The sequence below is a fragment of the Tachypleus tridentatus genome, chromosome 8 (assembly GCF_004210375.1).
Source record: "Tachypleus tridentatus isolate NWPU-2018 chromosome 8, ASM421037v1, whole genome shotgun sequence".
Lineage (NCBI taxonomy): Eukaryota > Metazoa > Arthropoda > Merostomata > Xiphosura > Limulidae > Tachypleus > Tachypleus tridentatus.
The window spans coordinates 683,151-696,304 of NC_134832.1; the positions used below are offsets into that span (position 1 = coordinate 683,151).

The following is a 13,154-nucleotide window of genomic DNA, read 5'->3' on the forward strand; positions in this document are numbered from 1 at the left end:
ATGACATGCGGTCGAATTTTCAAAGTAGTTTTTTGTGGTACAGGTGATCATTTCTCAGGAAGTGTTTAGTGGCAAGATGATCCAGTTCTCAAGAAGTGTTTTGTGGCATAAGTTATCCAACTTTCTAATATTCATTAAAAATTAAGTTAATTTGACGCCCCCTTAAAAAAAAAGTTACTTAAATCAGATTTTCAAATGTAATAACAACGGGAAAGAAAGTACTCGAGAAACAGGTAAGCAGTATTAAATATTTCTTATTATTTTTTAAATTGTTTATTATATATATATATATATATTACATGTGCTATACAAGTACTTGTTTCATTTAGAAAACGAATTTTGAACAAAACGACTAACAAAGATGACAGAGCCACTTACAGAATTGAGAAGCAGCATTATATGACTAATATTTTGTCATGCAGAGAATGAACAGTGATCCTGACTCCCCAGGTCTAGAAAAATCTAGTATTCAACCAAGAAAGCAGTCAGTTAATTTTCGTTTTGTAATTCAAGTGAACCAAAGTTGTTGTTTAGCGCAAAGGGCTGTCTGTGCCCTGCCCACTCCGGGTATCGAAGCCCGGTTTCTAGTACTAGGCCTGGCATGGTCAGGTGTTAAGGGCGCTTGACTCGCAATCTGAGGATGGCGGGTTCGAATCCCCGTCCTACCAAACATGCTCGCCCCTTTCAGCCGTTATAAAGTGACAGTAAATCCCACTACTCATTAGTAAAAGAGTAACGCACCAGTTGGCGGTGGGTGGTGATGACTAGCTGCCTTCCGTTTAGTCTAAAACTGCTAAATTGGAAACGGCTTTAGCAGATAGCCCTCGTGTAGCTTTGTGCGAAACTCAAACAAGATGTAAAAAATGTATAATGGACAGTGTTAGCATTCCGTTTCTTTCGTCATTAAATTCCTTGTTATATGCTAACTGCGTACACTTCTTTATGAAGTATAATAATTAAAAACTTGTTACTTTTCATCAAAACCTCCCCAAAAAGTCCATGAAATGGAGATGTTTGCGCTAACTCCTAAAATAAAATAGCCTTTAAACATAATGTTTCCAGTTGCCTTACAAAAAATTTCGGTAATCAAAACAGCCAACTTTGGATTATAAAAAGAAATATATATATTATACATCATCTTGCATTTATATTCTTAAAGACGCAACAACTGGTTTTCTATCGTATTTTCAAGACACCTGGTACGGGTATTGAAACTCCAGGTTAATCTGAATATGACCTAAGAAAGTCGAAACGTTGTTATGTACTATATTTTAAAGTTTTAATACCCATATCCGCCGTCTTGAGTATACATTTTACTTCTAGTGGGCCCGGCATGGCCAAGCGTGTTAAGGCGTGCGACTTGTAATCTGAGGGTCGCGGGTTCGCATCCCTGTCGCGCCAAACATGCTCGCCCTTTCAGCCGTGGGGGCGTTATAATGTTATGGTCAATCACACTATTCGTTGGTAAAAGAGTAGCCCAAGAGTTGGCGGTGGGTGGTGATGACTAGCTGCCTTCCCTCTAGTCTTACACTACTAAATTAGGGACGGCTAGCACAGATTGCCCTCGAGTAGCTTTTGCGAATTTCAAAAACAAACAAACAAATACTTCTAGTGGGTTTCTCTTCATCATGAATGGTTTTTATATCATTCACTGCCGATGGGGGTCAACGGACCGCAACGCACTGTAAAATATTTTGTTTGTTTGCTCTGACACTCCGCGCAAAGAACTTGCCCAAATAATTCGGTAAAACAATTCATTTTTACGTAAAATACACAGAAGTCGGCAGTACTTATCGGCATTAAGTAATATACTGTCAGTAATTTTACTTTTTTACGTTATTAGGGGGTCCTGTAATCAACAAAATCTCAGCTGTGAAATCAATTTTGTGCATATTTCAGAAGTTTTTAAGAATACGATAGGGGCTTCGTCGATAATTCCAGGGTTACACATGCTCTGTCATCGTAATTAAAAATCGCCTAAAAGTTTTCAAATGTATCCTTAGTAAGTACGTGACGTGACACAATGATTGTTGTATTCAACGTCAAAAAATAACGAATAAAATGAATCAATATATTATTACATCTTTGTTTACCATCTGCTCCTACAGTTCATGTTTCATTTTCACTGACTTTCACTGTAAAACTGGTCGTAGGCTTATTCTTGCATAACGGAAAAACTTTTATTGCACGCATCTCGTTAAATAGTGAATGCGTAGTAACAATAAAACAGGATTGTATTTTAAGTTTGTGAAGTTGAACGTGTAGGGAAGAACCAGTGAATTAATTTAATTTCTAATATCTAGATGATTTTAGTATTTTCTGTACCATCTATAAACGAACTGGTTGAAAATTTCACTACTGAAAACCATTAAAAAGAGATTGACACAAATTTCTATTTTGCTTAAAGTACAAAAATAGTATACTAAAAAAAAAAGGAATGTTTTAACCACAAATTTGTTTTCAAGCAGAAATTACTTTTAGTCTGGTTGTCAGTTGATCAAATACAACAAATTAAACAGCATATTTCATAATATTTTGTGCTTCTGGGAATTATACAAATAAAAATTACAAACACACAGTGACTAAAACCTGACAATGTTGCCTTATAAAAGTATCATTTCTCTTAAGAATAACAAACCCTCTACAATATAAACAAAAAATATTTTTATTAAATGCCCACATGCTAGAATCTGACAATTCCACTGATTTCTCACAATTCTTTGTTTTCCACAACTTTACTGAAGTATTTCAGTTTATCTTCTGGGTCAGGAATGATCTGATGAAATAATAATAATAATAATGATGGGTACATTTCAGAAATAACTTGTTATAACAATCTCATGAATTTCCATTTTGGTTTAAAACACACTCATAAATATATATACACACACACAAAATGTTTGTGCACATACCACTGATGAATGAGCACAACTGAGTGAGGCAAACACCATTCTGATCTAGGGTACATAAAAAATTATCAAGGGGTGCCGCACTTGTAAAAACAAAAAGGACACAAGTGTCAGCAAAGCCAAACAGAGGACATGCTCTATTGGAAAAAGTTTGTAATTTTCATTGAAAATTATGCATTATCAAGGTGCCCAAAGGCATTGTTATAATGTTTTAATATATATAATTTTTAATTTTACTCATCTCCCCCTGAATACATGCTAACACAGATTATGTTTTTCTAAATACCTGGATACATGCTAGTTGCTAATCCATTAATTTTGTCTGATATAAAATTCTTCTAATGTTGTGCAGAGGTGTTATTATTAATAGTATCAAAGAAATTTATACCAGGGTGATGTGTACCTAGCAAGGGGACAAACTGAAATGGCTGTGAAACTCATTAAGTTTAAAAAGCAAGTAATGTTGGAATTTTTAAAACTGCTTTGGAACATATCTAGGAATTCCCAAAGGTTTCATGGTGATGTATTAGTTGGAACACAACAAAAAATTTTGTTATTGAGAGCCAAACATTACTGTTAATTTATTATACAGAGTCCAGTAAAAGATGTAATTTTTATTTTAAAGTAATGTCCAAGCAATTCCATTGCCATGACAATGTAACTTTTGTTTTTCTATGCCATTTAACATTCTGGTTTAATGTTACCATTCTTAACATGTATAATAATAAAAAACAACTTTCCCATCAATCATAATATAGAAGATGTGTGTTTTGCTAGAACACATTAAACATGAACTGAAAAGTTTTAAATTAGTTACATATATAACACTTGTAGGATTTTTAGCAAGAAGTTCTGATATTCAACAAAAAACTGAACAAGAGGTGACCTGTGACAAAAAAAGAAATGCAATTTGTATACCTATGAATTGAAATCTTTAACAAATTAACAACAAGTAGGGAGTGATCTGAAGTCTATGATTCTATTATGAATAAGAACCCTTTCTAGTATCATGGTTCACCATCTTTCAGTGTTTTAACACCCAAAATTCCAGTTCTCATTGTTATTCCATCACACTAGCTATTACCATTAGTTTTTTTATTGTGTCACTAGCTGTTATTGTTAGCTCTTCTATTATGTCACCAGTTGACAGCTCTTTTACTGTGACAGTAAATGCTGCTGTTATCTCTTCATTGCATACCTAGCTATCTCTGTTAACTTTTTCTATTATTTCATTAGTCAGTATTGGTTGTTTTTCTATTTTAGTTTTTCAGTTATTATTGCTAATGTTTCTACTATTTCATTAGCCAGTAATTGCAGTATGTTTTATATTTTACCTATTGTTGTTTCTATTATTTCATTAATCAGTATTGTTACCTTTTCTACTTCTTAGCTATCATTATTAACATTTCTATTATTTCATTAGGCAGTATCAGTATATTTTCTATTATTCTGTCAGCTACCAACTATAAAGTTAAGTAAATGTTATTATTCCAGTCAGCATTTTTCATAAATTAAGTGACATTTATAAATTTTAGGCTTAAACTTATAAAGATAATAATATACTTTATATATTGAACACTTTCATGAAGTATAAGTATTATGCTGATTTCAATCACAAATAAACAGTTTGACAGCAAACAGAAACAACTGTTAATGATCAGTCATATCAAAATACAATAAATTTTCAGAAAACTAAACAGGTTCAAGAAGCATGAAGTCTATTGTTAGCTGTGGCAGAATGGCTCAGATTTTCGTGTTCTTTTTCATGTATAAAAAGAACTGTATATCTTTTTATATATACAGTCCTGTGACCTGTATATATAAGGTGATATATATCTCCTTATTATATGGAGATATAACCCTTTCTTTATATGTTTTATAACTTATAAAAATAACATATTGTTTATACAACAATCAGCGGGGTTGAGGATACCCGCTGATTTCTCCAAGCCGGTTCCCTTGGCTGTGGTTTCGATAGATAGTAGATAGGGACAGTGGAAATCTCGTTAATCCATTCATGCGCTTCACTAATTAGATGACGAGGCATTTGGCTACCTTAAGAGAGTCATAGTTAAGGTTAAGCTATAAAGTTATAGCTCATAGCTGTGTCATCTCCTAACCAATTTGAGATCTAATTATAATTTTGATTGACTTATTTAACTACACCCAAGATTTCACAGGTTAATTTACTCAAATCCTTTCTAATCTGGGGGTAGGCTGGTGGAGGTCCTGATGAGTAATAAAACTGAATTAGATACATGCACTCTCCACACTTGGTATTGTTGGTGCACAAAAAATAGCCAATAAAAAAGGAAAAAAAGGTCTCAAAATTAATTTACTCTAATCCTTCCTAAAAGAATTAAGTGCTGTAGTTATTGAGGATCCCCTCTTGTTTGTTTTTCATATCGAACTTCATTTAAATTAAAGTTATATCACCTACCATTAACATAGTCAGTTCTCTATCATGATCATTCTGGAAACATTGAGATTTCATCAAATCGTAAAAGTTAACCGAGCTTTATAGTAGCTGTTTGAAAGCCAGGTATTGAAAGAATGTAATATTACTAATATTACTTCTTTTTGAAATGATATTAGGCAAAATATTGTAATAAAACTAAAATATGTTATCTTTACCATAAAAAATATATCACATAAAAGTTTAAATTATATGCTTAAAAATGTATTATTTGTGTAATTCAACAGAAACAAGTTTTTAACAATTTCAAAACTTGTAGATATTAAGATACACATATACAAATGTAAAAGCCATAAATTTCTAATTATCACTAACAGAGGGCACCATAAACACACAAAACATAACACTAGTTGTGACTGACTTTGGTTTATCTAAAGAAAATTCAAAACTTTTTATTTAGATAAATTAGTATCTAGTACATTAAAGGTAAAATTAGTTTAAAATCCATAGAAAATTAGCTTCTTGCAGAGTAAGGTTCATTTAGCTTCAAGCATTTAATCAAAACAAAGGTTTTCAGTATTATCAATGCTTTTAAGTATATAAATATTTGAGCTAATTGTGAGCTCAAGTGTGGTGTAACTTCAGTAACCATATTTTATACAGAGCTACAGTGATATAAAGGCTCACACCACAACTTTGAGGGTATTGTTTTTTTTCAAGTATAAACTTTTAACCCACAGTTCCATCAACTATTCACCAATTTGAGATTTAATTAGTTTAAAACTCAGGAGATCGAAAACATTTCAAATGATACATTTGACAACACCAAACATCTCGCAGATTAACTTACTCTAAATCTGCCTAAAAAAATTCAACTTAAAAGTAGGTTGGTAGAGATCCTGATGAGTAACAAAATTTAAATTGGGTACACTCACTCTCCACACTTGGTATTGTTAGCACACACAAATATAACTAATAAAAAGGGGAAAAAAGGTCTTATTGGTTAATTTATTCTTATTCTGCTGTAAAAAAATTAACTTTATTTAAATTAAAGTCTTATATATCACCTATAAATAAGATAGTAACGTACCATATTTTATATAGAAGTAAACTGAAAAATGATTTAAGATACACATTCAATATACTAAAATAGCCAATTACTCTGTATCAACCAGTGCAAACTATAATATTCATTGAATAACAGAAAACAACTCAAAGTAAAGAAAATTAATTCTACTAGCAAAAGAAAGTAATGATATAAAATATTTTGCTACACTTGTGGCTTTGTTTTGAGGTATAACAACACAGCCTAGATACTTAAAAAACACACAGTCTACTTACAGTGTCTCCACCTGGTTTCCATCCCACAGGACACACCTCACCATGCTTATCTGTGTACTGGAAAGCCTGGACTAAACGTAATGTTTCGTCCACAGATCTTCCCACAGGAAGATCATTCATGGTAATCTGACGTAGAATGCCCTTATCATCAATAATAAACAACCCTCTGAAATAAAAAACCCAAACTAAAAGATATAAAACTGAAAAGACACAACTTAAACAGGTTGAAAGTTAGCCCTATTTACCCAAACTTTTATCACAAATAAACAGAACATTAATAAATATCTCAAAACTGAACAGAGAAAAATAGAAAGAATAATTTAAACAGAAGTTTAAATTTTGTATAACATCTATAATGAGTATTTTCATGATGTCAGAAAAACATGTAGGTTCAGGAGAAATGAATAAAAACCCAATAACCAGAACATTTTCAAAAGGTTAACCTTTCTTCTTTTGGAGAATAATTGCTTAGAACTGACAAAATTCCTACAAGATATAAAAAACACACATACCAACACAACTAACAGTTTGTCCCTTGAGAAGAAAGGTCCACCTTTTGAAAACTCTCAAGTTATAGGTTTTTATTCATATCTATAATGAGTACAATTTGGTATTGCTGAATTCAAATTATTTTTAAAAAACTTTTCTAAGGCTATTTATTTTACATGTACAAAATTTTTTCATAATGTAATATTAAAATAATCAAGTGATTTTAAAACTGACAGACTGAAAAACAAATTTTCATACAAGGAAAACAACCTAAAAGACGAATGCTAATAATAAAAAACAACTTTCCCATCAGTCATAATATAGAAGATTTATGTTTTGCTAGAGCACATTAAACAAAAACAAATATAAACTAGTTCTGGTCTCACCTCAAAGTGTGTCCCAAGTCTTCTAGTAACACACCATAATCTTTAGAGATCTGGTGAGTTAGATCTGAGAGAATAGGAATATTGATAGGTCCAAGTCCACCTTGCTTTCGGGGAGTTTTTATCCTTTAAATAAAGAAATAAAAAAAATAAAATGTACAAAAACATGCCTAATGTGCAAGCAGTCCAAAGTTCCAATCCTGGTAAAAAAGTAAAACTGAGAATGGATATTCGACTAGAGCCCTAAACACTGCTAATAAGGGAATTTAGTAAACTATTATAAGTCCCAGTTTTTACTCTGTTGTTCATTAATCTTCATCAGCTTGTGAAGCTTGGAATTTAGTTTACACATTATTCATAGTAAAAAGACAACACTTGCTTATATAAGGTAGCCTTTATTCAGTGTGTAATATCTATATGCAATATTTATAATCATACATTTTAATACAATTGGTAATGGACAAATAATATAAATACAGAAAAGTAAAAAAAAAGAAAAATGTTACATTTACATCAAATAGTACTATGTTTTTCATTTTAATTTTTATCTTAATGGTTAGTAACACTTCGTTGCATGTATGCATGTAAAAAATATTGTTTTATGTATAAGCTACATATAATTTATCCTCAACTTATTGAAGAATACGCTGCAATATTCAAGGATAGAACCATCTATTGATATGAACTGTCAAAGCACTAATTTTAAAAAACTTCCTGATGTTATCAGAAACCACTTTTGCAGCAAAATAAATAATCTTTCTTTCAGGTATTATAAAAAACTTAAGAATGTTTTGTATGAAATGAAATTGAACTGAATACAACAGTAATAAAATATCATCAACACTGAACATATTTCCTGTGAAACTTAACTGTACTCTTAAGACAACTTATGCATACCATAAACACTTTGAAGGGGGGGGGGGATTTATATTATCTCTCTATCCATAATTATGCCTTTGGTATCAAAGATATTATTATGCAAGTAAAATATATCCTGCAATTAGCAAGTAAAAACCAACACTGGTCAATATAATGCAAAGGTTACAAATATAAGAGATATAGTTTTCAGATAAGGGGTATAACATATTTTAGGTATTTCTTACACAATGTAAAGAATTATTGCTTATAACTGACAAGTCTCTTCCTACAAGATATAAAAAAACACATGTACCTACATAACTAAAAGTATAAAGCATAATTACATTAAATACTGATATTTATTATTGTTCACTGTTGAAACCATATTAGGGTATTTTTTTTGTGTTCATATAGAACAACTATTAAATGGAGACATCCCATATCACGTTATGTAGAGCCCTCTAATTTCTGCCAGTAGATACCAAAAATTGATAATGCTTGGAATACTATTGAATTTGTTTAATTCACACTAAGTATGAAGACAGATTTAAATGTGCATTTTACACTCCTTTAAAGAAAAAGTTTAAATTTTAATTTTAACAGAAATGATACATACAACCTCTGGCTGACATGCAAGCAGTACAGGGTTCAAATCCTGAATGCAGATGCACAAACTAAAATAACTACAATACCATGGTAACTTATATAATTCTTAAACTAACCATGACAATTAATATTTTCTATCTTCAGAGTTGTTTCTCTAAACTACCAAGATTAAAAACAAAACATTTAAAGATATAGAGACACATACATGTACAATAATTATAATTAAATTGAAAAAAAAAAAATCAAGGTTCCTAACTACAACAAGGAAGACTGAATTAAAAACTAGGAAATTATTCTAGTAAATTAAAAAAAAAACATAAGAGTTAAATGGACTAATTAATACCTACCAGGCTAGGTGAGTGAAAGGAGAATCAACAGAACAGGCAACAACTTCTGTGTTGATAGAACGAAAGGCACTGATGCTATCGCTGAAGGCAATGATCTCCGTGGGGCAAACAAAAGTACTGAAACCATAAATGTGAAAAGAACTATTTTTCATATTTGAAACAGCATATTTACTTTAAATATATAATTTCTAAACAAAAAGATATGAAATACATATAAGGTTTTTAAATCTTTACTGATTTACTTTTGAAATGATAACAAATATACGATATCACAATAAATTTGAAAGGTTTTACAAACTCTGAACAAAGAAGACTTCTTAAAAATTGATCATAATCTAGAAAGCAGAAAAAGCATAAACTTAATGTTTGTCAAAGTTGTTTCAAATAAACAACCACTGATTTCACAAAACTTTGCTCTTATTCATGATCTCACTGATTAACTTTTGCCTTCTTTGCCAAAAAGCAAACAGAAAACTTGATAAACCTCAATTTAGTATATTTCACAAGATACAGCAATAACAAGTCTATGATATCCTTAGTTGTCCAGACCCATATATGTTCTACACCAAGAAATTCAGTTTGTGAATCAACTATCCAAGAAGACTGTATAACCCACTGAACCTCCTTTGTGATAGGGACTTGTAATTACTCCCCTTCTGAACAAGGAATTCCCTTAAAGCATAAGTCATTAGCTCATATTCCTTATACATTTCTCTCATCCACAAGCTGCAAATTTGGTGAAGTGATAACACATCTTCAATAACCTTTGGATGTCTGGGTCTGTATGTGCACTAAACTGAAAAAGATTAGTGTTAAATTGTTCCCCTTCAATGAGATAAAAGGCTTGTTAAAAATATTATCTCTGTAGATACATGGGAATACATTGGCTCAATGGATAGAAAATGGCCTGAATGGAAGAAAGTAGAGAAATTAAGTTCAGTCAAACTGGGCTAATGCCACAAGTGGAGACTGAAGGCTCAATGTTAAGACCTCTGTTCCTTTTGTTGACTTCCATCAATGACATAGATGAAGGAATAGCCACTAAATTACCTAAAGGTGAATATGGTTTTGGGTGTCACTGGCTTTGAAAAGGATACTACTGCTTTACAGAAGGATTTGGATCCTTTGGCAAGTTGGGTAAATTTATGGCAGATGGCTTTAATTGCAATAAATGCAAGATTGTGCATGTAGATTATTATATAAATTACAAATATAATATTGGTGAAATAACCTCAACAGCATTATGAAAGAAAAGGACTTCAGTGTAGTGATTGATAAGTCTTTTAAGCCATCCAAGCATTGTTATGTTGCTAGGTTGTAGTTAAACAGATAGTTTAAATGTGTAGGCTACTGATTACACAATATCTGGATTACTGTATTCATTTGTGGACTCTTTACCTTAGAGAAAGGACACTGAATTGTTGAAAGTGTTCAGAAGACGGCTACTAGGAGAGATTAAAATCTCATAACTTCTCTTTTCTTGAAAAAAAAAGGGTTAGAGGCAACTGATTGAGGTGTTTACGACTGTTAAGGAAACTTACAGAGTTGATTCACCTTCTTTTTCTTCATATTTAATGGTGAGAATAGGGAACGCAAATATAAATTTGGTAGTTTTACTCTTAATAGGATGTTTGGCTTCTGGAGTGGATTGTTTCAGATGTGGTATATGCAGTGAATTTAAAGGAAAACTTGAAAAATGTTTTGATAATAAGAGCTGGCTTTGAGGATTTTCTTTTAGTTTAGTGAATGGGAAAACCTAGATGAACCAACAGGTTCTTTAATGTCCTTAGATTAAAGTTACATTATCTGAATAGTCTGTAGTCTGAATTGGGTAAAACTAACATTTATGAAACTTTTCTCAAATACTAACAATATTTTATGATTAAATTAACTACTCAAAAATAAAAAAAATTACAGAATATTTTGGATCAATCTGGAATATACTCCCAAAGCTCATTGTTCATACAGACCACAACACATTTATATTAATACTTCTGAACACAAGCAAATTAAATACACAAATGAAATTTGTATAAGATACAAATAGTTAAGTTGACTGAATTCTATGTCTATGAAGACACTACAATTATATGTATATATTGGTCTAGTTAGCCACAAAGATGAAATGTATTACAAAGATAAGTTACAAATTAATCTATTCAGAGTTAAGTTAGAATTAATTGATGTTTATAATTAGCCTGGTGTAGTTAAATAGGAAAAAAAAAAACTTTCTAACTAGTATATAAAATTAAGAGCAACAACAATCTAAAGCTGTGAAAAAAAAAAAAACACTTTGCGTGAATATACTGCATTTCAGAACCTTTTACCACTGAATGCATTTTTAACTGTAAACGTCACGAAAAGTGCACATTTTCAATGATATTTTATCATTGTTTTGCAACTCAACTAAAAATAAGCTTCTGTCTGGTGCTTGTTAAGGTTTTTCACTACAAAAAATATTACCATTAGTACTAGAAGAGAGGAAAATTTTTAACTAACATTTTAAATCTAGCACTACACCACACAGACTTTATACTTCTACAGATACATTATGAACTAAACACCTGACTCTAAGGAGACCAAAACACTGATATTAAATATCTCTTATAAATTACAAGCACACTCAAACTATATATATATATTGGTTGATCAGTGCATTATTAACAGTAACTAAAATAGTTTTAATAAGTTTCTGAGTGACAACCATGTAGTACAAGTATTAAATTAAAATATCCCTGGTTTAGTTGCTCATTTAATCAGATATTATATACTGCTTAATGAAATACTTATTATTAAACTAATATTATAAACTATAACACCTCTTTACAATTTCACTTTTGCAGCATTATATTAATAATTACCTCAACAACTTAAAATTTTATACTCACAAATCTAAAGGATAGAAAAAGAAAACCACATATTTCCCTTTGAAGTCTGACAGCTTTAACTCCTTAAATTCTCCATTGACTACAGCTGTTCCTTCCCAGGCTGGTGCTGGTTTTGATACTGATAGGATATATATATATATATAACATCACTTATTTGCCTAATTATTTTACCATCATTGCAAACTAGTAATATTTTTCAACTAGGCTCGAGTGTCTTATATAATCATACTAAAATATCGCATATTTTGTATATTTAATAGTAATATTACTAGTAATACAGTGCAAGAATTCCTGTAAATAAATTAACAATAAAACCTAAATTATAGCAAATATTTCTTTAAATCCTGTAACTAAATTAATAAAATGATATGCTTTTTCTTACTAGACAGTTTAGGTATTGTATAGCAATTTTGTGGTACAATTGGTATATTAACTGTAAAGAATAGTGCACACATAGCGAAAAGTCTGAAATTTGAAAACGAAATTTACTGCACAAACCGCTATCAAGGTATAGGAGCTTACCCTCACATTTGTTCTATTTAACTTACTTTGTGCTTTACTCCAATGTAGAGAATGCCCTAAACTTTTAGTTGTTTCTTGTGGATATACATGTCCTCCACCAAACTGGTGACATGCTTCTTCCCCTGTGACACTATACACTCTCACAAAGATGTAAATTACAAGCGGAAAAATTCGAAGCAAACTTACGCATATATTCGCCATTTTGTTAAAGAAACACCACGTCGTTAGCGCCAAGATCAAGTTAAGTGCCATATGGATAACAACCATAGATACTAACAATCTATATATTCATACATACGTATTTATAATATATATATATATTTATACAAACTGTATGTTATACAGAAACACATAATACTCGATCAGCTTTTGAATGAAGAATACAGAAAAAGCAA

General features: G+C 31.0%; 1 protein-coding gene across 1 annotated transcript; it reads right to left on the minus strand.

Annotated features, from left to right (window-relative positions):
* Nucleotides 1–2,649: 2,649 nt before the first annotated feature.
* Nucleotides 2,650–13,139, minus strand: LOC143258402 (peroxiredoxin-2-like). The gene is made up of 6 exons (XM_076517295.1): nucleotides 12,786–13,139; nucleotides 12,238–12,355; nucleotides 9,350–9,466; nucleotides 7,542–7,664; nucleotides 6,667–6,832; nucleotides 2,650–2,776 (listed from the first exon to the last, which is right to left on the minus strand). Exons 1-6 carry the CDS (start codon nucleotides 13,024–13,026, stop codon nucleotides 2,711–2,713), a joined length of 831 nt encoding a protein of 276 aa, XP_076373410.1. The 5' UTR covers nucleotides 13,027–13,139; the 3' UTR covers nucleotides 2,650–2,710.
* Nucleotides 13,140–13,154: the final 15 nt, after the last annotated feature.